Source organism: Rhinolophus sinicus, chromosome 17 (assembly GCF_057876585.1).
Source record: "Rhinolophus sinicus isolate RSI-liver-muscle chromosome 17, RSI-T2T, whole genome shotgun sequence".
Classification (NCBI taxonomy): Eukaryota; Metazoa; Chordata; class Mammalia; order Chiroptera; family Rhinolophidae; genus Rhinolophus; species Rhinolophus sinicus.
Genome location: NC_142517.1, coordinates 182,669,195 through 182,693,574, shown reverse-complemented (window position 1 = coordinate 182,693,574; position 24,380 = coordinate 182,669,195). Strand labels below are relative to the sequence as shown.

Here is a 24,380-nt window from a genome sequence, read left to right as displayed (position 1 = left end):
GATTTATATACAATAAATATTCACTAAACCATTATTTATAATAGCAAACAAATGGAAACAATCTATATGGACAATAGTTTGGGAATTATTAAAAGAAATTGGCAAATTTATAAAAATACAATACAGCCATTAAAAATCATGTTTTTAAAGGACACATATGAGGTAATGTTTATAATGATGTGTTAAGTAAAAAGAATATACAAGTTCACATTTGAAAAAATATATATCCACATATATATTTGTGCATTTAAAAAATTCTGAAATAAAATTTAACAGTAGTTATTTCTGGGAGGTAGGATTTTTTTATTCCCCTTAAACTTTACTCCATTTTTCAAATTTCTTCAATTAGTATAAATTTCTTTTAAAATTAGAAATACAAAATCCGTAAATCAGGAAAGCAACTTAAAAAAAAATTAATTAGCCTAATTAAAGACTTGTTTGAGTGCCTACTATGTCCATTTAGGCACCAGAAATACAATGGTGATCAAAGACAGATGTGGTTCCTATTTCTAAAACTCACAGTCTAATAGGAAGACATGTGAATCAAACCACCCCACAAACAGATAAAGAATTGCAACTGTGGTAAGTGTTATGAAAGTACACAGTATTCTGAAATCTGTAATTGGCATTTTTGACCAAGGGATAGCAAGAAAGAATTCCCCAAGTTAAAAACACCTAAGCTAATTTAAAATCGTATGAACTAATCAGGTGAAGAGGGCAGAAAGTGCATTCTAGGCAGGAACAGCATTTGAAGCAGGAGGAAGCATTGTATGCCAGTCATCAAGTCACTGGCTCTCTGCTCACCTCCACCCTTCTTTGCCCTATTTTGTGATCCTGGAGCTGGACCCTGTAAATAATTCTCTTTTGCTAGCTAGCAGAATGTTAGCTTTGTAAGTAGAGGGCAATAAGTAATCTTGCCAAGCTATAAGGACAGGAATATACTTCTCTTCTAGGTTCTGATCCTCCATTATTAGTGGTATTCATTTCATCACAGGAACCAGCAGCCACGAGGAGGAGCTCCAGCTGCTCTCTCGTGCCACGTTCCCTGCTTCCCCCAGCCCGACAGTGGCTTTGAGAAGCTCCAGTCTCTCTACATCCTCTGGCAATGGTTGGTCTCTGCTACAGAACAGCTCAGTCCATGACCTGAGACCAGTTTTTTATTTGTTTGTTTTTGCTACCACAAGGCCGCATGTCTCTCTGGTAGCCACACTTTTTTTTTTTTTTTTTTTTAATTAAAGTTTATTGGGGTGACAATGGATAGCAAAGTTGCATAGGTTTCAAGTGTATAATTCTGTAATAATACATCATCTATATATCACATTGGCCACACACCTTCTTTGATGAGGTCAGAATCTCAGGGTTGGATTGGGGGACTCTTCTTCATCCTAGTTCCTTCATTGTCTAATCTTCCTAGAGATAATAATTGCTCTCTTGCCCTGTCTGACCCCTTGGAGTCCGCATTTACCCCTTTTGGTAGTTAACTACCTCCTACCGTTTTAGTTAGCAATTCTTTGGATTATATTCCTCCCATTCAAATAACCAGCGTTCTGTCTCCTGACTTGAACCTGACTGACACAGATAGCCAGTAGGAGGGACGGAAAGCAGACCAATGTAAGAATGAGCACACCATAAAACAAGGCTGGAGCAGGACACACAGGTCAGACTATGCTGGGCCTGTGGGCCAGGGTAACATTTTTGGTCTTCATCTTAAGAGTTCATTTTGTTCAAGATTACAGGATAGAGAATGATTTAGTGGAGAACAAGAGTAAATGCTAGGAGATTAATGAGTGGACCACTGTAGCAGTGCAGGCAAGAGAGGGTCATGGTGATGCTGGGAAGGTAGATGGTAGAGACAGTGAGAAATGGATGGATTCTAGGAATATTTGGAAATGAAAAATCAATAGGACTTGGTGATTAATTAAATATGGGGGTGAGAGAGAGGAAGATGTTCTAATTTATGCCTATATTTCTGAGTTGCACAACTGGATAGATGGTACAGCAAGACGATGAATGATAAAAGAAAGTTAACTGGCTCATGAATTTGTTTTGAGCATGTTGAAGTGCTTTGAAATGTCAAAGTGAAAACGTCAAGTAAGAGCCTGGAGTTCAGACAGTAACCTGGACCAGAAAGAAGAATCTGTGAGCCAGCTTATGTAATTAAAGCTAGAGTATGTTGGAAATGATCTAAGAGAGATATAGCTTTATATGAAAAAAGACTTGGAACCAAGGCTTTACAAGCTTCACCAATTACCGTGTTTCCCCAAGAATAAGACCTAGCTGGACAATCACCACTAATGCATCTTTTGGAACAAAAAATAATATAAGACCCAGTCTTATTTTACTATAATATAAGACCAAGTCATAATATAATATAATATAATTTAATATAATACGGGGTCTTATATTAATTTTTGCTCCAAAAGACGCATTAGAGCTGATTGTCTGGCTAGGTCTTATTTTCGGTGAAACAGGATAACTAGTAGAGAAGAATGACCCTCAAAGGTAACAGAGAAGCAATAAAGATGAAGAGGAAAATCAGGAGAGTGTCATGTCATAGAAACAAAAGGGAAAAAACAGAGTGGCTAAGAATAGAGTGGCCAAGAGCATTGGATGTTGCTGAAAGGAAAGGTAAAGTAAGGATTAAAAAATATCTGCTAGATTGAACACAGGAAGGCCAATGGTAAACTTAGAGGAGACAATTTCTTCAGAGTGATGGGGCTGTAAGCCCTAATGAATAGGTTGGTAAGTGAGAGAGAGGTGAATAAATGGAGAACAGTGAGTAGTTAACTCTCTTAAGATGTTACAGAATAATGGTCTCGTGATTAAGCCCCAAGAAAACCCTTCACAGTGTAATTATTATACACCTTGTTTAAATGTTCATCATTATTTTATCACTACATGACAGGGTAATTAACAGATATACAGAGGAACCAATAACTTTGGAACAGGGACCAAAAACAGGTTTATTCAGAAGAAGTAATGTCAGATAAATGATTCGAGGGTTTATTCATACCAGATGCTGTAAATCCCTTGGTGTTTCTCACTTACTGCTCACCACAATCTTGCAAAGTGGAGTTATATTTTCTATTTTGCAGGTTAGAACATCGAGACAGAGTGGTTAACTTGTCCAGAATCACACACCCAGTGAGTGACGAGGCCAAGATTTGAATCCAAACACATCTAATGCTAAAGCCTTGGCTCTTAGCTACAAAATTATTCTGCTTCCATTTGAGAGCTGGCACTGCAATGCTGGAACACACGCATCTGGCTTTACTATCAAAGTTCTAGGTGAGCTGCTTTCTTCTTGTTGATATTTCCTAATCCTCTGGCCCAACACAGGGCTGAGAGAAGCAGGAAAGACGAAGCTGGGGCTACCAGCAGCATTAAAAAAATCTGCTTGGAAGAACTATAGGGACCTCCACACCATAAAAATACTGTGAAAGAATCTGGTGTTTTTGTTTTAACAAGAAGTACAAATGAGACACAAGCAGCCCACATTCTAAAATTAACAGGACCCTTCCTCCCACATTTGGTTAGTTCACTGTGAGAACAAGAAAGCAGCTCTGCACCAGTGCCGTGCCGGAACACAGACTGCATTGCACAGCTGCTCCTGTCATGTGATACAGGGCACAGAGTGAAGTCCAGTTTGTGGGGTCAGCGAACGCAGCACCGAGCCTTCTGCTTGAGACAAGTAACAGGAAACAGAAGAGCTGGCTTCCCAGGGTGCTTTACAAGATGAGGGGCTATACAGGGAGGCTGCGGGGCCAGCAGGAAGAAATGAAGATAAGGAGAGCCCCACCCCAAAGTTTCCTCCAATGGAACCAGTTGGTGGCCCACCATCCTGTTCCTTTCCTATTCAATGGGCATCGGGTCCAGCGGGAGAAAGACGACACAGGAACCTGAACTCCTATTCTGGCCTACACGGTGATAAGCACCTATACATTTCAGCAATCTGAGCCTTAAGAAAGATAGAGCAGGAGGAACATTTGGGAAAACTGGACCCGAAGGTCATCATGTGTTTTAGGCATTCAGGTGGGGCCTCAGAAATAAAAATGATCCCTGGCATTACTTTTGGTAGGGATAAATCTTGATCTACTCCTTGGCTGACTTTGTGCTTGGATGCAGGATGATCTTGATTGGATTATGTAAAAGATCTAATTTGAGCTGTTATTAAAAATTCTGAAACCCAGAAAAAACGACTCCAAGGCTTAAAGAAGCAATTTTGTACTAAGTTTAAATCAAACTCCCCAACTTGTGAGCTGGATGCTGACATGCAGCCTTGCCCCACTCGGCAGCGCCGTGTTTACAGCCTGAAATGACGATGCTCTGGGTGGTTATTTTTCACGTAGGAAGTCGCACTCACACCCCTGAGCCACCTGCATGCATCTCAAAGCTAACTTTTCCCCACCAGAAAACGATTCTGTTTAAACTTTTTAAAAAGAGAGCTCTTGAATGTCAAGATGTTATAAAAAGATAAAGCACGCATTCCACATGTTCACGGCCTGCTGCCTGGCTGGGCACTGGGCCGCCTTCCTTGAGCCAGTTCATTAGTGGAGAGCTTGATAAATGCTCACCACGAGCAGACTGGAGATTTCTTTTAGGCTCATACGTCGAACCCATTCAAGTACAGAGTATCATTATACAGCTTTGCTACGATTCATTTTTCCTAATTTTTCAATTATACACCAGTTAGGAAGCTCATTGCTTTAGCAGTAACTCTCTAATGCTTATATAAAAACACATGGATTTGGGTCAGACTTTTGCAAACTAAAGAGGGTTACACCCCTGGGGTGTGGGGGGCTCTGCTTCCAGAGCTATAAAATGAGGGGATGGGATTAAAGAATCACTCGATGCTTTCTAGTTCCAGCAGTCTACTCAGAATAGGGGGTAGAATGTCCAAGTTCTAACACTGAAGTATCTCTGGATGGTGGACAGGTTGGACAAGTATTTTAAAGTCATTTGACAGTTTTGACCTCAACTTCCAGATGAACCATCATTATTTTTAAGAAGAAAAAACCTAACTAGTTACAAACTCATTTTAAAATGTATGATCTTAATCAGTAAGTTGCTAAGTAACTTAATGGTCAACGAGAAAGAGTCCCTTCCCCTGGCAAAAATATGTAATAACCTGCCATTACCAACATTTATTCTTTAACAGAAAAATTTATATGAAGCAGAGATTTGTAATGAACCAATAAAAAAAATAATGCTGACATACCTCAATGCCTTCATACTAAACTTAAAAAGAAACTGAAGGGATATTGGGACGGCTCTTTGTGCAAGGAAGGATTCTTCACAGAAAGTTTCATGGTGAAGTTTCAAAAAGGCCCCTTGAAGAAAGAACTCCTCGAGTGGGTACTTAACTTTCAAGGCAGATATCTACCGTGAAGTGAAGCTCTTCAATATTGCATTTGCTCTAATGTCATATACTTGATAGAGCTACTGAAATTGTTTTAGGGAGAAGGTATAAATTATAAGTAAATGAACAAATATATGTGCTAGGCTTTTAGTCTATGATTGATATCAAAACAGCAACTTGAGTAATTAGATTTTGAAAGTAATTCATGTGAAAGCAATAACAAGCAAAGTTGGGAATCTGCCACTTGATTATTTAATTTCTTTTTCCTGCCCTGACTATAAATCAAGACATTCTCAAAATGGTAGGCATAGTAAAAACTGAGTTAAAAAAAAAAATTCCTAGAAAATCCAGATTCTGAATGGAAATAGGTTATTTTTGTTGTTGTTTTGTTTTAAGAAATCATTGTGGTAAGGATTACCTGAATTACAGCACTATTAATAGAGTTGTTTGGTAACGTGTTTCTGGAAGAAAATTAGTGCTCTGTGAGCAATCTAAAACCTCACTAGTGTGCTGAACCATGTGTCCGTTATTTAGTGCTTCCTCACTGTGTCTCTGATGTGGTCTGTGTCACCATGCAGTATTTTGTTTGCATCTGTCTCTTCTGCTAGACTGAACTCTTTCTGCTTAGGCAGGACCCCTGTCTTACTCGTTTCTGGTTTCTCAGAGGATAAGCACGACCTCATATACAGCACGTGTTGCATAACTTCCCTACTGTTTTCTAACCCTCCAAGTCCTCTCTGCCATGGCAAGTCTCTTGGTCCTTCAATACCCACAGTTCCCAGGAAAGCTCCCTGGATAACTCAGTCAGATGTGGCACCTCTCTTCCCCAAACCATAAATTCAGCATTGCACGCAGAGCCTTCTCTTTAAGGATATCAGAATGCGATTCCCTCAGGGCCTCGACCATACTGTATCCTTCTCCGAATATACTGTGGCCTCTAGCACACTGCTTTGTGTGTACGAGGAGTTTAAAAAGTCACTGATTCAGTAAACTCAGGATTTTACAGTCTCTGGGAATCATCTAGTGTAGTGGTTCTCATTGAGGGATCTACCACCTCCGAGGAGGCATTTTGAAAAACTGATGGGGCATTTTAAAAATCTATCAAATTGAGTGTGTGTATAGGAGGAAAGGGCAGGATGTTAGATGACTGAAATCACAGGAATCCCGCACAACAAAGAATTGCCCGGTGTCCTGACCTTTCTCATGTCCTAGACACTTTACATATAAACCCAAAGTATTTTCTGGTAGTTTTCCGATGGATTCCAGGATTCATGCTGTGTCGATTAAGAACAGATTGTACTTGGTGGTGTTCAGAACTTTACCAAGAGTTCTCCACCATTTGGAAAATCACATGGCCAACCCCAGCAGTCACTGCGGTTGAGTTCACAGCCAGCGCTCTGGGTCAGTTTGCATGTCTAGCAGTTATATTCACAAAGATTCCATGTCTATATGCAAATACACTTATGTAGCTCTTACTTCACATGTCAAATATAGAGAAGCAGTGTGCACAATATGCATTTGACTACTGTCTTACTTCTTTTAAGTGTAAGTACTCATTATATTAATAAGTGGTGTGAACATCTGGCTATTATACTAGGCCTTCTATTTTAATTGCTTCTGATTTCTTTTATTTTTTATTTTATGGAAAGTCTGTTTCTAGGTAGATTATATTATCTATGAATTTTATTTAAGGATTTGTTGTAAAAAATGAAGCACTGAGTCAGGATAGTACTGAGGACCACTGATCTAGTACATTCCAGTACAGTTTCATTATTTTACAGGAAGGAAATGGGACACTCGAGATGAAATGATGCACCCAAGGTCATACAGTTGATTAAGAAGTAGCCTTTTGTAGATTAACATATAGCTATAGCCCAAATAATTAACATTCCAGATTCTAACACCCTGGATGATTATGTTCTATCACATAATGTAAAATACTACGCTTTAATAATATTTCCTTTTGTCACCAATTATCCCTCCCTTATCCCAGCAAAGGTATCTAGAAAGAAAATTTCCTTAAACTTGGAATTTCCATTTTCCTAATGGTCCTAATACACACTAGAACTGTGTTTTTAAGGAAAAAGAATCCTCTGACTTAGTGCAGGGCTAGACTGAGCATTTACTTGTTGGGCCTGTTACAGTCGTCCCTGCCTCCCGACCCCAATCCTGCAGGAAGACTGAATCCCTGTACAGTGCAAGAAACCTTTCGCTTCCAACAATCCCAACAGTACCAACGACTGCACCAACAGGTTCCCCGTGCATCCTTTCCTAAGCAACTTTCCTTAAAAATTACTGACCTGTGACCCCACGGAGTGCCTTTGAAGGTTCCTCGGGTATTGAGAGCTTTTTCTCACGAGGGATAAGGGCTGGCTTTTCACTGGCAGAATCAGTGGATGAGCTGTCCTTCTCACAGCCATGGACGTGGCCATTTTGCATCTGCGGCGGTGCTGGCTGCAGGGGCAGGGGCCCCCCTTCAGGCCTCTCTGCCTTATCTTTAGCATCTTTGCTGCCTTGGTGCTGCTTGGACTTGCTCCTTTTTCTTTTATTGTTCTAGAATGAGACACAAATGAGAAGACAACATTATTTCGCTCAGACCTTTGATATATAAGACAAAACTGAGAAACCAAAATAAGATATGTTATATGTATATTTGTTTTCTGGCTCTTCTAATAGAATGGGTGAAAACACCTGTATCTTAACCACCCAAATTAAGGTAAACATCTTCCTTCTTACAATAAGTTGTATCAACTTTTACCTCGTAAACATAGTAAACAAAAAGTTTCCTCCAACAAGCAAAAATAGCAGGGAATGGCTAAAATACTGACCTGTGCTTTGAGGCACTACATACCTCTATGAGTACTAATACAGTAAAGTCCCCTGAAAGAACTTGAATTCAGTTACCATGCCCAGGGAAAATAACTCTCATTTCTTAAAGACGTGATGGCGGGGGGGGGGGGGGGGGGGGCAAGGAGGACACAGAGGTTGGAATCCTCTGGGGAGGAGAAGTTGAAGGGAGGATTGGTACAAAAAAGGCAGGCAAGTCCTTGCAAAATGAGGAAGTAAGCGGCAGATCCCCAAAGTCCACATTGGGTCTATGAAATAGGCACCAACCAACCAGGAGGTCTCCAGATTGCTGCCACTGTCCAGGAAGTGCCAGGCAGCCACAGGACCCAGAAGTGTGGTTTGGGTATGAAATCTCTGTGATGTGATAAAAGGAGCAGACGGCAGCTGTAGACCAACAATCATCACCGTGAATATTTAAGTTGGAGCAGACAACTGCTACAAAGTGATGCCAAAATGACCTGGGTCCACCTGGGTTTGGACTGTGCAGCTAGACTCCTGGACCTCCTGGCTGCTAGCTGAACAACACCACAAGGCTTCACTTTGTTTATTTAGAAATAACACACCCCTATGTTTAAGACAACCGAAATTATTTAGACCCCAACTACCACAATACGGCAGAGTTTTAATGTTTTTCTCCTAAAATATCCTAATGGTCAATAACTATAACAATATACAGGAAATTAAGCTGTTGTTCCTAATTATGTTGTATGCTTTATTGACTTTGGTTTTGTATAGAGGAGATATTCAAAATCCTTAACATCCAGTAGGGTACAGGTCTCAGCCAATCAGAACTGACCTATCAGGGCAGACTCTGTCCTGCCTGCTACATCGGTGGGTAGCAGCTGAACATCAGCCTGGATTTGTTCTTCAACACATTTGGGAAAGAAATACAAAAAAACCCAAAAAACAAAAAAACCCCAGCTTTCTCGTCTGAATTCTCTTCCCTACTCCCTTTCTTTTCCTTTGAAACCACGTCAAGCCCCTGAGTAAGAACTCCTCTAGAGAAGTGAGAGACATGCATTCATTGCGCGACGGGACAGGCCAGTGGCACCTATTCCCACACAAGTCGCATGTCTGCTGGGTGGTGAGACCATTTTCCCACTGAACTTCCAAGAGGGAGACTCACTAATGAGTTGGGTCTACAGCTGCTGTCTGCTCCTTTTTTCACATCACAGAGATTTCATACCCAAACCACACTTCTGAAAATTTTCCATTTAAGTGTAAATACTGCCTTTCAATCACTTCTGAATCATCATCTCACACAGAAGCCTTGGAAGCTATGATTAAAGATAAGCAGAGATTGTCCAAGATGGTGGCATACAAAGGTTAAGAAAAAAGTCTCATAATTCTTCCTGTTCTACATGAAACTAGGAGGAGAAAAAAAGGGAAAGGATAATTCCAGTAATTTCAGTAATCTTGGGATTTTATGAAAGTAATACTGCCTTTTTTTTTTGGGTTTGTTTTAAATGTATTTCACAGGCCTGTGATCTTCCCTCATGAGGAAGGGTAGAGTGGTGAATTATATCTTGGGATACTCAAAACACAAGGCTTCGCTGGGAGACAGTGGGAAAGGGTCGGGAAGTTACTTTGAAAAGAGAAGCAGACTCTGTGTGAAAGTCATGAAACAGGTTACAGGCCAAGAACAAGGGGTTGTGTCTTATAGGAGCTAGTGAGCATGCTCACAAGATCAGGCAGGTGTGTGTGGGAGACCAGAAGTCCAGTATGTGCACTTGTACACCTCACGTGTGCCCAGAAGGCAGACTCTTTGTGACTAGACAAGAAAGCAAAATAATTTGAAAGGGGCAGATTAAAATTTTCCCTCTGGTTTCAAGGAGGCGTCTGCTAGGGTTCTTAAGAAGGGAAAACAGGTCCCCTACTATGATTGTAAGGTCTTGTCTTTTCTTCTTCTTTTATTAAAAAAAAAAAAAAATCTAGGTTAGAACTCAGCAAAAACGTATCTCAGGGTAACTTTGGATAAATTCTTTCAGTTAGAAAAACATGTGAAAATATACTTAGAGATTTTCAAGTATCTTTAAAACACTCCCGAATTTTTTCCTTTCTGCTACAGGATATGTTCCAGCAAGTTAATGTCTTGAATCTCCCTTTACGCCTTAAGAAAAACTCTAGGACTTCTAAAGCACACCTGGTGGCTAAAAACACTGAACAGAAAACAGGGGCATTAGTAGTGACGGTGGCTGGTAATTGAAGAGAGTCATGAATTTGGAAGCTCTGTGGGTGTACACATTAACATATTTGAAAGAAGCATAAAATTGGCAGCCTTGTTAAAATGATAACAACCATAAAAGTTTTGATTGAAGATGTTACTAACTTACAATCAATATTAATCTTACCTTCTTTTTTCCTGTCATATTCCATTCTTTTAGAACTTGAATTGCACTACCTAGACAAAGACATAGAATTTTCAATGTGCATTCACATAATAAACCACCACACAAAATTCATTTCAGTCTTTCCATCTTGGTAGCAATTTTTTTCTTGGCTTTTTCATTTGTTTTGATACATCTTACCTTAATAAAAATGCCACTTTCATGTTTTATTTCCAGAATTTCATTTAATTCACCGCATGATCTTGGTTTTATTAAAAAAAATGTTAAGCCCCACTACATCTGCTTACTTTGTTTTATCATTACTTTGTCTTAGAGAAAATGAAAGCTATCTTAAGCATTTTCTGGTAGCTTCACTGCCATTGCCATAGGTAAAATTAAAATTGCTCTATTTAATATATGAATCAAAATACCTATAATCTTCTGGACCAAATGTGGGATTTTGAATATTATTAACCATGAGAATTACAGCTTTTTGTTTGGCCATTTCTGCTCTTTTCTGCCTCTACTCATGTTCACAACTCGCAGGGTGATAGGAAGACAGATAATCGGATGTCAGTTTTGTTCTCATCACTGTGGATAGGCAGGGGATGTGGTCTTTGTAAGGTTTCCACTTTGAAGCAAAAGCAGTTCATCAAGTGACAGCTGAGTCCCAGGTTCTGTCAATGCCATTCATATATGAATGTGGAACAGCACAGACTCAGAGGAAAAGCCTAACCTGCTATCTCATACAATGTTTTAAAGGAATGCTTTGCCATTGGTCAGCGACAGTAATTGTTTCCACATAGTCTACCAATGTCCTTTCACTCATTCCAACTGTGCTGGGGGTAATTTCAACAGCAAATTATTGGTAATGAGTACATCAGTTGTTTTCTCATAAATAAGAGTACTCTTTCTAAAAGAGTAGCTTCTTAAATGTATTCTTTTAACAATTATAAGCATTCTCATACAATCTCATTATACGAATAGTTCTCTACAATGAGGGTGTTGGCCAAACAAAGATAAACTTCAGCCTGTATTTATAACAAATTGCAAATTAGTAGGGTCCCAATTATTGAGGTTACTGTCACTGTTGGATAAGTAGAAGCCATATTGCTTCGACTAATGTTTAGACAGGCTAATCCTATCAAATTCAAAGCTTCCAGTTCAATGCTCCTCTTAGGCTTTTTAAGTTACATGTACTTGAAATAGTACGACTGCACAGAAAAGTAAGCTCTATTTCAGACTTTGTAATAACTGGGCTGGTTTTTCTCTAACTTGCCTAGAGAATTAATGTTTCACAGTATTTTCCTTTCGAAGAACTTCAGGAAGTCACTTTCATTAGGTTTGTCCGTAAGTCACGCCAGTGGCTAATACATTAGGGTAGTCCTTACTTGTAGCTAAGCTTTAGTCTTATAAATCTTAAAAAGTTAAATATTGTTCTTTTTAAACAGAGGAAGAAGGTGAGATGCCCCCTGTTTTTAACTGCAATATTCAATTATTCCTCTAGTTTTCATATTTTGACATAAATTCTATTTGCAATTTAAACAATGAGCTTTTAGAGAGTAATTCTGAAGAAGAAATATCCATGTTTACAGAGAATTTTGAAACTGTTATTATTAAATTTTAATTACACTGAAACTGCTTGGAGTTTTTTTAAGCCACTTGGAAATAGTGATTTTAATATGCCTCATGATTCCTAACAAATATTTTTGATTCTCAGTGGTTTTTTTTTTTAAAACAAGTTGTCCAATTGGCCCCCCAACCAAAATGACATAAAGTTTCTCAGCGATCAATGAGGTTGTTTTTTTGTTTTAAATGAGACCCCAACACTGACAAGGTGAAACTTTCAAGGACAAGAAAGATGCTCTATTTAAATACAAGCAAATTTGATGACAGTGTGTCAGTTACTGAGCATCTGTGCATTTCATCAGGGTCACTCTGTGGAGGCCTCAACCCAAGTGAGGGTGGGGAGGAATGAAGCTAGGAATCTGTTTCCGTTCCTAAAGCTTTTTTTCCCAGGCGAGTGACATTGCAAGTAAAACCTGAAAAGAGTTTATTTGAGTCACGATGTGCATATTTCCAATTTTTTTTTCTTGAGACAAATTGCACTGAATGCTACAAAACTGAATTAATGTTGTTCTCTCTACTATTTGTTTCTTATGACTAAAGATTCTATACCTGCTAATCCATGAATCAGGGAAAAACAGAAAAGCTATGCACTATGGGTCTGCTTGTAGGTCTACTTTGAATGATAATCATTTTTAATTCAATTAAGACCCAAAACCTTGGCTGCAGACATCAGAATGTGAGCATGTTGCCTGGTTCCGAGAACTCGCCTGAAATGCAATTATTCTTGTAGAAACTTAGGAAAATTATTTTACTCCTAGGAAAATAAGTAAATCAAACCATCCTTAACAAATACAGTATAACTAGGACAACTGGGAAACATGCTGATAAGTCTTCCCTGACTTTATTTGTCAGATTAGGTGTAACTAGTCCATATTTACAAAATAGAAACTAATACCAGGACAGAAGACATATGATAACCTAGGACAGGTAGGAGATCTTTGTTCATAAATGGAACTTGTTTAATTTTATTAGGAGAGGAGAATTTCCCCATAATTTACAGGAAATGTGAAGCAGTCATACATTTATAGGGTACACATATTCCTGAGGCTTGAGATTCTATAATATCACTGGTAATGGGCTGTCTAAAAAACAATTATTTTAAGAATGTGAAAAGGGTGTTAGAAGTAGACAAGATGAACTGATATTCTGATTAATTAGACAAACGCAGAATCCTAAACTAAGAACATTAAAGAATAAACCAGCCCTCTCCGTCTACCAAAGCATTAAGTTCAAGGATTCCATTCATAAGGCCAAGTAGAATTACCCTGGTTGATGAGCAGACTTTCGAGATTAGGGATAAAGTACATTATCGTCGGTTCACATCAAATAAAGGACATGTCTCGTTAACTGGACTGACTGGTAGACAGTGGAATTCGGAGCATTATTTAGAAACTACCCACAGTCTTTATTTATAATGAGAAAAAAAACTTTAAATTCTGCTCTTATTGCATATGTATATGTGTTTTTAAAGCCTAACATATTTTTATGAGAATTACAGTATTAGTAACTAATTAGTATTCAATGCATTTAAGGGAAAACATACAGAATACATAGAATATTTAGGTCTAACATCTTCAGGTTCAGGGGACATATAATCTTACCATCTACGAAGGCTTGCACTGCTTTATCTACATTAAAATCAAACTGCTGTAGCACCAGCACTATTTCGTTATTGCTTTTGTTGGGAACAACTGATCGAACTGCATAGATCTGTAAAGGAAAAGAAAGGAAACTGAAATGTAAACACTTTAAATATTTTTCATCCACGAATTTCTCACTGGATAGAATTCTAACTGTTAGAAAGGCCCTGAGAAGCCAACTAATCTATCTTCTTGCCATCAAGCATACCCATGGCATTTCAGACCAGTAAAAATTCCTCCGTATAATTACCTTGATACCCTCTTTACTGTGTACACATTTCTACAAAGATCCCCTTGTTAGGACTTGAATAACAAGTGTGAAAAGCCAACTCTGGTTTAGTTATCTACCCTCCTCCAAGATTCCAGATGCACACAAGATGTGTTTTCAGTGAGGACACAGATGCTTTCCGTCTCAGGCTCTTCCTCCACTGGCTCGGGGGGGGGGCGAGGGGGAGGCATCTTTGGAAAACATGCAGAAATAGCCTCATGCCTCAGCTTCTCTTATCTGCACAGTGGAAACAGTCATCTCAAGGTTCACACAAGTGTGCCGGGAAATTCCATTAGTGTTTATAGAGATATAAAAATGTGGGGCATTGTAGTTTTGAAATGGCAGTGCAAGCTGTAATACAGAAATGTTCCCAAGCACACTTCTGAAAACCAAACATTTAAAACACAGTAAAAGTAAATACATACTTGTATATGAGAACTAAGGATTTCAACAGATTAGGCTGACATTCAATTTTTAATGACCTATATGTATTTCTTAGTCAAATTTAGCACGTATTCTTTCTTCTGGCTTACTAGAAATAATTGATTTTTATCTCCCAGAACTTGCAATTACTGTAGGATGCTCCATCTACTTTAGCAAAATCTGGTTCACTCAGCTTTCTATCAAGGGGATTACTGTAGCCGCTACTGACAAATACTCAAGTACTGCATGGAACAAAGATAAGTGGCATCCACAACGATGGCCATGAAATCACTGTCCAATTTTTACATGTTTTCATCAGTGGTGAATTATGACCAGTTGAGTTTGAGAGTCACCTGCAGTTTGCTGTAATCAAATTCATGGCATACATATTATATGGATATGGTATGTGTAATGTGACTATTAACCAGAACATTTAATTAAGCAGTATAGCATATTTCTAATTATGTTAGAAAATTGGCAGCCTTCACCATATAGGTCTGTGTGCAAGAGTATTTGGATTGTAATGAGAAAACAGCAAAGCCGTGGGTATGTGACTTGTAGAGGTTCTGACACTATAGATTGGAAAGCTGGTTTTGAATCTTTTTTTTTTTTTTTAAAAGATTTTATTGGGGAAGGGGAACAGGACTTTATTGGGGAACAGTGTGTACTTCCAGGACTTTCTTCCAAATCAAGTTGTTGTCCTTTCAGTCTTAGCTGTGGAGGGCGCAGCTCAGCTCCAGGTCCAGTTGCCGCTGCTAGTTGCAGGGGGCACAGCCCACCATCCCTTGCGGGAGTTGAACCGGCAACCTTGTGGTTGAGAGCCCACTGGCCCATGTGAGAATTGAACCAGCAGCCTTCGGAGCTAGGAGCACAGAGCTCCAACAGCCTGAGCCACCGGGCTGGCCCTGGTTTTGAATCTTAACACTCATAAATACTAACTATGTGGGGTTTGCTGAAGACTCTAATATTAATACAATATATGTATTTGTATATATGTGACTCAAGATTCCTTTGATATTTTTTTCTATTCTCACATTTTATGGTTCTTCGTTTTTCTAGCCTTCATATTAAAAAACAATAACTTGTTCAAATCTAAGTTTTTTCTCACTTTTTCTCTTTTCCCTCTTTAAAAATCCATTCAATATTTTTTGAATGCCTATTGTATGACAAGGCACCAAACTTCCTGGAATTTATAGACTTGAGAGAAATGTACACAATGATCAAATGATCACACAAATATGTACATATACAATGAAATAAAAGTTATAAAGTCATATGAAAGGGAGACCTGCCTTTATATAGATACAGAGATGAGTGGGAGGTAAGGGGAAAGGCATTTTAGGCAGAGGGAACTTCATGAAGGAGGAGCAAGACACAGATGAGGAGGCAGGGGCTGGAGGTGAGTAAGGAGGGAGACAGAGGGTGAGGCTTCTAGAGGGTGAGGTGAGGCCAGAAGTGGGCAGGAACCAGATCATGCAGGGCCTACAGGCTGTGCAAAGGATTTAGGTCTTGTGGTCATTACTCAACTATCGTTTTGTAAAGTTGTCTTTTCTTATTCATTGATTGTGTTAGATAGCTCTGTATCTACATCTACATCTGTATCTATAAAACACTGTATAAGTTAAGGTGTTGATTTGATAGACTTAAATATTGCAAAATGATTAGTACCATAGCATTACCTAACACCTCCACCCCATTACATAATTACCATTTCTTTTTTTTAAGATGTACTCTCAACAACTTTCAAGTACATAATACAGTATTATTACCTACATTCACCACGCTGTACATTAGATCCCCAGAACTTGTTAATCTTAATAACTGTAAGTTTGTACCCTTTGACCAATAGCTCCCCATTTCCCTCTCTTTTTCAAAGGAAGCCAAGATGGGGAGTAAGAAAAAACAAGAACAAAAACACATTTGCATCCAACCCAGGAAAGTTATTAACAGTGTCTGTCCAACAATAAACACGATGGCCTGTAGTGATCAGTGCCTTGGACTCATGCTTAACACTGTATGTTACCCTTCTAATGTAGTTCTTTTAAATAAAATTCTAGCATTCAAACCACTACAGTTGGTTAGTATACAAAATTTCTTAAATGACCACATCAGCCATGTCCTTATAAATAATACAATGCTTAGTTATTAATTATATTAACTACATTATACAGTTGACCCTTGAACAACACGGGTTTGAACTATGTAGGTCCATGTATAAGCAGATTTTTTTCAATAATTAATGTAAATGTATTTTCTCGTCCATGTTCCTTAATAACGTTTTCTTTTTTCTAGGTTAGTTTATTGTAAGGCTATAGAAAATAATACATGTAACACAAAATATGTGTTAACTGTTTATGTTGTCAGTAAGGCTTCTAGTCAACAGTAGGCTGTTAGTAGCTAAGTTTTGGGGGAGTCAAAAGTCACATGAAGTTTTGACTGCTTGGGGGTCAGGATCTCTAATCCCCACGTTGTTCAGGGGCCAGCTGTCGTTACATTCAACCAGAGTTTTCAATCCAGCAGAACTGCGATGAGTAAAGACGCAGAATTATGGAATTCACATAACTGTTCCATGCGCTTCCAGTTCCTCCGCTGTAAAACACAGTCCACCTTATCACGTTAAGGTAAAGTGTAGTATAAACCATGGTTTATACAGGCACGTCGTTTTTAGACAGTTCTCCTACTCCTCTCTCTTTTTAAAGGCAAAAAAATAAATAAATAAAAATAAAACAATACAACTATGGTCAGATAGAGTATACATCTCTCCTTGTCATTTTATATATCCTAGCTCTGAGCGTATCCTTAGAAAATTATCAATAACTGAGTTCTGATATCAAATCTAACAACAAATATTGCATACAATTCCCAGAGGAATGTAATTAAGACAGGGATGTCAAGTTTTAAAAAATGAGAAAACAAAAAGGACAAAAGAAATGTCTGCCTATTCTGAGGTATTCTATAGCAATGTTGAATTCTAGTGAATTTCTGGGCTAAGCTCTGTTTCTACTTTAATCACCAGACTTAGCTAATGTGAAGAGAGTAGGATTGTTTCTCCACTTTCTTATTTCTAGTCACTACATTTATTTTCCTATGAAAATGTCTTTAAGAAAGATGGAGAAATCATGTATACTCATCTGCGTGCATAAAAATACAGAAATTTAAATAAAAAAAATACAGGAACCTCACAGTGTCACTATTCATGATGCAGCAGAGGTCTAAGTATTTATATCTCAAAAAGACCTCATTATGAAATAGCTTTAAATATAAGGAAGGATGACAAAGGCAGAGTTAGAGTGAAGCTGTATTGAAAGGCTGCCTTTGCATTTGGAAATGAAGCTTGGGGAGGAATGGATCAATCAATGCGTGACTAATGGTAGTTTGCATACGGGGAACTCATAAAATTCACGCCAGCCAGCGGTGGCTGTTTTGCAGAGGCTGTTTCTGGCGCTGCTTCAGACACACAGCCTTTACTTCACTGCCACAGCCCAAGCCGATGTGCCTGCTGCTGCAGCTTCACGTGAGAGCCCACTGTTTGAAGCTGCACTTGACTGCGTCTCTCAAGGGTTCTCACGCCTCAAACAGAGTGGTCCAGGAGGGCCGACCAGGCAGCAGCGCAGGCTGTTGGGTGACAAGCAGACCGCTAGCGAACACTTCATTGAGCAACTGCTTTACCTTTCCCAAATCACGTCCCCGTTTTGCTTCTCTACTTTAAATCTGGCTCAGCATATTCAATTTGCTATCGAGAAATCTGCCTTTCGCACCTCAAAAGTTGTTTTGATGTAACCTTCAGCATTTTAATCTCTCCCATCCTCTTCTCTCTGGGGCTTTCTATCTGGCTGTGCACATTTTGCCCCATTCTGCCTCAGGCCCGCCCTGATGGCATTTCGCCCACACTAAGCAGGGAGGCAGTGTGGCTTTCAGAAGCTGTTTGATTTCAACTTCCTACATTAACCTACCTCCTCTGTACCTGAGTTGTCTGGTTTAAGAGCTGTTAGCAGATTTCCTCATTCACACTGTGTATTTTTTTGAGCCTGTTTGTGATGACTCTTTAGAAATCCTTTTTGGCTTACTGAGTTATTTAGACTATGTCTGAGTTTCAAAAATGGTTCTGACCAAAGTTTTCAGTCCACCTACACAGCTGTGGGATCAGGACAGACCCAGTGTTATCAAATACACGTAAAATAACCACTCTCTCTGCTTCCAGTCTCCCCCCTGCAAACTCGTCCTGAGGCTGCTGTCGGACTGCTCTTCCTCAAGTCTGATCATGGCCATTTTACTGCCCTCCTTCAGAATAAAGTTAGATCTCGACAACCTGGCATTCGTGGCCATCAAATTGGGCTCCAACCTGCTTTTCCAAACGCTCCTCTTGCTCTGCCCTTTACGGACAAGCGCGAGCCCAGAGTTGGCCTCTCACCCTCACCTCCGTGTGAGTTTTGCCTTTGACCCAAGATGTGTCTACTTGTCCGAATCTTACATTCCAGCTGAGATGCATGTGTTCCATGAAGTCCTCCCCCATCCCTGCCAGAAGTCCTCCCTGCTTCCTTTCAATTTCTATAGCCCTTAGGAGTAGGTGTCTCTTAACACCTCACACCTTCTCCTTTCTATCCTAAGTGTGTGTGTACATGCTGTGTCGACTCGATGGTGACACAAGGGTAGAAGCCTCCTCTCAGATATTTTTGCATAGTCACCATGCCCACCCCAAGTGACTAATAATGTGCATGTGATGACTATTTGTTGAATGAGAGAATGCCAATTTGTAGGTGTACCAGGCTGCTGTTTTGCGTCAAAGGAATATTCTACCAGCGTGTTTGGACCATCCCATCACTCTGCATTTACCGTCCACAATAGCAGGGGTGAGTTTCATTTGATTGTGATGTGACCTCTATGACATTATATGGGTAGTAATTTTAGTAACATTACTAAATTTATATTTAGTAAATTTTAGTAACAGAAATGGAAAAAAAATATTTATAAGATGCGATAATTCCCACTTTCTTTATGGTAAGGTACTCCTCATAAGTATTTTAAAAACATGTATTTAGCAACTGCTTTACCTTTCCCAAGTATTTTAAAAACATGAAATGGCATAGTAACTGCCTATCCTTCCAAAGCTCAGCCCAGCAGGCAGATACTGGTTGAGACCCTACTAAGTGATGAGCGCTGAGGACATGAAAGGGAACCAGATACAGTTCCTCCCCTAAGAGGGACAGTGTAGCACTGGAGCCAGAACCATCTGTACCCGAAAGTGTGTAAAAACACTGAGCTGTCTTTAGGAACAAGGTACTGTGGTACTATAGAGAAGGGAGCAGTTAAGTTTGCAAGAGGAAGGGAGAATACGTCATAGAGGAGACAGCCAAATGTCATGGAAGGAACTTTGGAATTAAACACAACTGGGTTTTAATCTTGGTTCTGACACGTGCTAGCTCTATGACTTTAGATGAACTGCTTAAATTGTTGAAACTTGGTTCTGTCGCTGTAAAATGAGGCTATTACTTGCTAGAAGCTCCATAAAAATGAAAAGAGATGATGCATGTAAAGTGTCTGATATAGAATTTAGCATATATTAGCTGCTCAATAAATTTTAAAAAGAAAAGGGTGCAAGGATTTACATTGGGCTACAAAGGAAAAGGGATTCTAGGTGTACAGGCTGGCATGTCTTTGCAATTGAAAGAACATGTGGCTAGTGTTGCCAAGACGTATTCGGGGGAGATTGCTCTGTATACCACTCTGCCTAAGAGCCTTCCTCCACAGCCTTGCTGAGCGATCAACGGACCCAAAGCTCTCCCCAGCCTCCCCTCTCCTGCAAGCTGACTGGTACCAGAAGGAAACTCATCTCGAGGGTGACTAACAACACGTGTTTTTATTCTCCCTCTCATTCTTTCTTCTTTTTTTAAGCCGCTAAATGCCCTCTATGATCAGGTACTGTATGAGTGGCTGGATATAGTAATAACAAAACAGACATGGTCACTACCAAACCTAGAAAGGAAAAGAGATATAAACACGTAAATTAAAATACCTGTAATTGCAGCTCATGCTATGAAAGTGATATGAAGGAAGCAATCAGAACACAGTGACAATGTTCACAGTGGTCAGGAAGTGGCCCAGCTGAAAAGGCCAAATGGGCCAATCAGATCCTTGGCCTTGGGGGCCTAGACTACTCAACATGAAGGGAGAAAACAGGGGCATTTGGGAGCTAACTCACTTCCTGCCTTTCCTGCTTCTTCAACTTTTCTTAAGCCCCATGAGACCCTACCAGACCTTATAATAACCCTATTTTTTTTTTCTTACCTGAACTAGTTTGAGAGGGTTTCATTTTCTAGAATAAATACCAAGTGCCTAGAGGCAACATTAGTAGCAAGGGCTGAACATAAAGACAATAAAGCCAAATAATTAGTTCAGTTGGCAAAGGGGAGAAACGGACAATTTCAAAGATAAAGCCAGTTAGCAATGTGCATAATGGGTGGGAGAAGAGAGTCCCATGAGCCTTGTTCACGTAACTCTTCTGGCACTCATGTTGCCATAATTATATATTTACTTATGTGACTATTTGCCCCCCTGGGATGGGAGCTCCTGAGTGACAGGGACCACATCTTTATATCCACTGGGCCTGGAACAATGGGTGGCATTCAGTAGATGATTCATAAATGTTTGTTGAATAAAGGAATGAACTACTGAATGAACAAAAGGAAGTAGGAAGTCTAGTAAGATGGTTACTAAAGTATTCCAGTTTTATTTATCCATTTTCCCAGTGTATTTCTGTAATTGAGCATAAAGTATTACACAGTACTAACAAGGATTCAAGCCCCAAATGTATGGAGCACCTCCTAGGTCCCAGGAACTGCATGCATATGGCCGGTCCTGGCCTTGAGGTGCCTGAAGCCTTGGAGGTGAGCTTAATCTTATCCCCTACAATAAGGAAAGCAATCAAACAGCCAGCAACCTCCTTTTCGTACCAGTCAGAACCAGAGGTATTGATGGGTTTGCCATTCCTGCAACTCTGAAAGGAATTTTATAATCAGCTTTGGTCCCATTTCTAAGGCTGAGTCGTTCAGAGATGCCTTAAAAACAGCTCATCTGTGTACATTTTGCTTCACTTCTTGGGCTGCTAATATTATCTTCACACTAATGAAGGCAGCTCTCCTGTGAATCTTTTTGGGGAAGAAAATATTCTTTGCAGACCAGTACCTTTACATCATGGATAATTCTATAATTTAATTGCCTTTCCTCGCATCTACTTCTTGCCAGCGGGGGAAAAAAATATACATGAGGTATTGTCGTGTTCTACTTGGCTGACTTTTTGGGAATTAACACCAGGGGTACAAATCAAAATTAACCTCTCTCTCTTTTTTTTTTTTTTTTTTTTTTGGCAGGAAACCAGGATAAGGAGGGATAATAAAGATTTGAAAGTGGGGAAAAAATGCAGTTTTCATAGAATCGTGAGAAGTTTAAAGTAGGACTTAGAGATAGCCTAGCTGTGGCTTCTCAAATTTTAAAGTACATTCAAATCACCTGGGGACCTGATTACAATGCAGATTCTGATTCAGAGGTTTGGGCTGGAGCCCGAGATTCTGCATCTCTACAAGCTCCCAGATGATGTAGAGGCTATTTAAAGATGTGGCAGGCAGAATAATGTCCCACAAAGATATCCATGCCCTAGTCTCCTGGAATCTGAATATGTTAGGTTATATGGCAAATTAAGGTTGCAGATAGAATTGAGGTAGTTAGCCTGCTGACCTTGAGATGGGCAGATTACCCTGGATTATCTCAGTGGGCCCAATGTAATCACAAGGGTCCTTATAAGTGGAAGGAGGAAGCAAAGAGTCAGTGTCAGAGTGATGCAATGTGAGAAAGACTTGACCAGCCATTGCTGGGTTTGAAGAAGACAGGGGACTATGAGCCAAAGGATGCAGGCAGCTCCTAGAAGCTGAAAAAGGTAAGAAAGCAAATTCTCCCCTACAGCCTCTGAAAAGGAATGTAGCCTTGTTGACACCTTGATTTTAGCCCAATAAGACCTATGCAGACTTCCGAACTCCAGAACCTTAAGTAATAAATTTGTGTTGTTCGGAACCACTACGTTTGTGGAGACTTGTTACAGCAAATCCCATTTGTTACAGCAATGTGAAATTAATACAAGATCACAATTTGAGGAACAAAGGTGTACTTTCTTCTTCCTAATATGGAGATGTCTTTTCCTTTTCCATGAACTACTGTGTTTCCCTGAAAATAAGACCTAGATGGACAATCAGCTCTAATGCGTCTTTTGGAGCGAAAATTAATATAAGACCCGGTCTTATTTTACTAAATATAAGACCAGGTCAATATAATATAATATAATATAATATAATATAATATAATATAATATAATATAATATAATACAATACAATATAATGCTGGGTCTTATATTAATTTTTGCTCCAAAAGACCCATTACAGCTGACTATCCGGCTAGGTCTTATTTTCGAGGAAACAGGTTATCTTCTTTTTAATAATATACCTTTCAGAGGGCAGCTCTCTCCCCATACACACACGTTTTGAGGGAATTCTAACTGTTCATTCATTCAAGCCAGATTTGGTGAGGGAAAGTGAGATAAATCTGACAGTCTTTGCCCCCAAGGAGCTAACAAAACAGTAGGAAAATAAGGCAAAGTCGTAAGTAACAACTAACTCAAGAGTCATTCTAAACAACAAAATCCCTTCTGAATCTCACCTGCTCTCCATTCTTTCTTTCACTGCAGGTTCCCTTTGCTTTTCACCTGGACTCTGGAAAAAGCCTTCTAACTAGATTCCCTGGCTTGGTTTCTCCTCTCCCCAACCCATCTGAAACAATCACTGCACAATTCATCTCCCCAAAATATCTGAGTATGTTCACTGACCGAGGGAAGGCCCTGGCAATGAGAAAGAATTTGAAGAGAGGAAAGGCAGGATATAAATTATGAAACAAAGTCCTAGAGGAAATGAAAAAAAAAAAAAGGTATCAAAATCCTTGTGAAAAAGCACGCTTTGGAAAGGAAGGGGGTGGTTCTCTTTCATTCTCAGACTTCTGACAAAGGAGGAAAGGATAGAAAGGAAGAGTACAGAAGATACAATAAAAATCTGAGATTGTGAAGCGGCAAATTTAAGGAAACTATTTCCTCTATGTGAGAGTTTTGGACTTTGCTTTGGGCTAAAAAAGCGGAAAAGGGTTTAGAGCTGCTTTTCGGAATGTGACAGGAAACGGCCTAGATGAATGAAGGGACGCTGAGAAAGACTGGAGGCCCGCGAGTAATTGTAGAAAACACAGAGTTGTCGTGGAGCCAGTTGGCATGGCTTTCCCTAGAGAGTCTCCATAAGCCAGGAGCAGAAGCAAAGAAAATGATCCAAGGTTACAAACCGTAAGAAACATAGTGATAGATCCGAAGGCTCAGGGATATGGGGGCTGAGAATCATTAAGGTAGCCGATCAAGGCCTCTGCGGTCTGTGAAGAGGGACAACGGGTTGGAAAACAAGAGGCTAAGGGATGAGAGATCCTATGGAGAACAAAGAGCAGGTGTCAAAGAGAGAGAGGGGATGAGAGCGGGTGGATGTTAAGAAGGATGTGGGCAGAAAGGGATGTTAGTGCCAATCCTGGGTCTTAGTTCCTCCTTCAGGTGTGTAACTACAATCTTTTTTCTAAAAACTAGCCCTTCACTTTTTTTTCAAGGAAATAAAGTATTCCCCAGAATTCCATGTTTTATGTAGCAAACCTCTGCTCTTCAGCAGTTTTCCATAAGCTGTGCTTCCCAAGCTTTTACCACCCTGGGCAAGCTCCTCTGAGGGTATCCTGTTGAGATGTGTTCCTGTAAATGAAGCACACTGCTGCAGAGATGGCTGGATCAGCGCAGAGCACTGTGGGGCCTTCCTGTCATGGCTGG

The 24,380-nt window shown here is 39.6% G+C and overlaps 1 protein-coding gene across 6 annotated transcripts in view; it reads right to left on the bottom strand.

Moving 5' to 3' along the window:
- SPATS2L (spermatogenesis associated serine rich 2 like) overlaps positions 1-24,380 on the bottom strand; it is a 162,570-nt gene that overhangs the window by 41,532 nt on the left and 96,658 nt on the right. For all 6 annotated transcript variants that reach the window (XM_019746487.3, XM_074339764.2, XM_074339757.2 and 3 more), the window contains 3 exons: positions 13,764-13,872; positions 10,558-10,607; positions 7,660-7,912 (listed from right to left, as the gene is read on the bottom strand). In XM_019746487.3, coding sequence (XP_019602046.2) covers positions 7,660-7,912; positions 10,558-10,607; positions 13,764-13,872 — 412 coding nt within the window. The remainder of the gene's footprint in view (positions 1-7,659; positions 7,913-10,557; positions 10,608-13,763; positions 13,873-24,380) is intronic.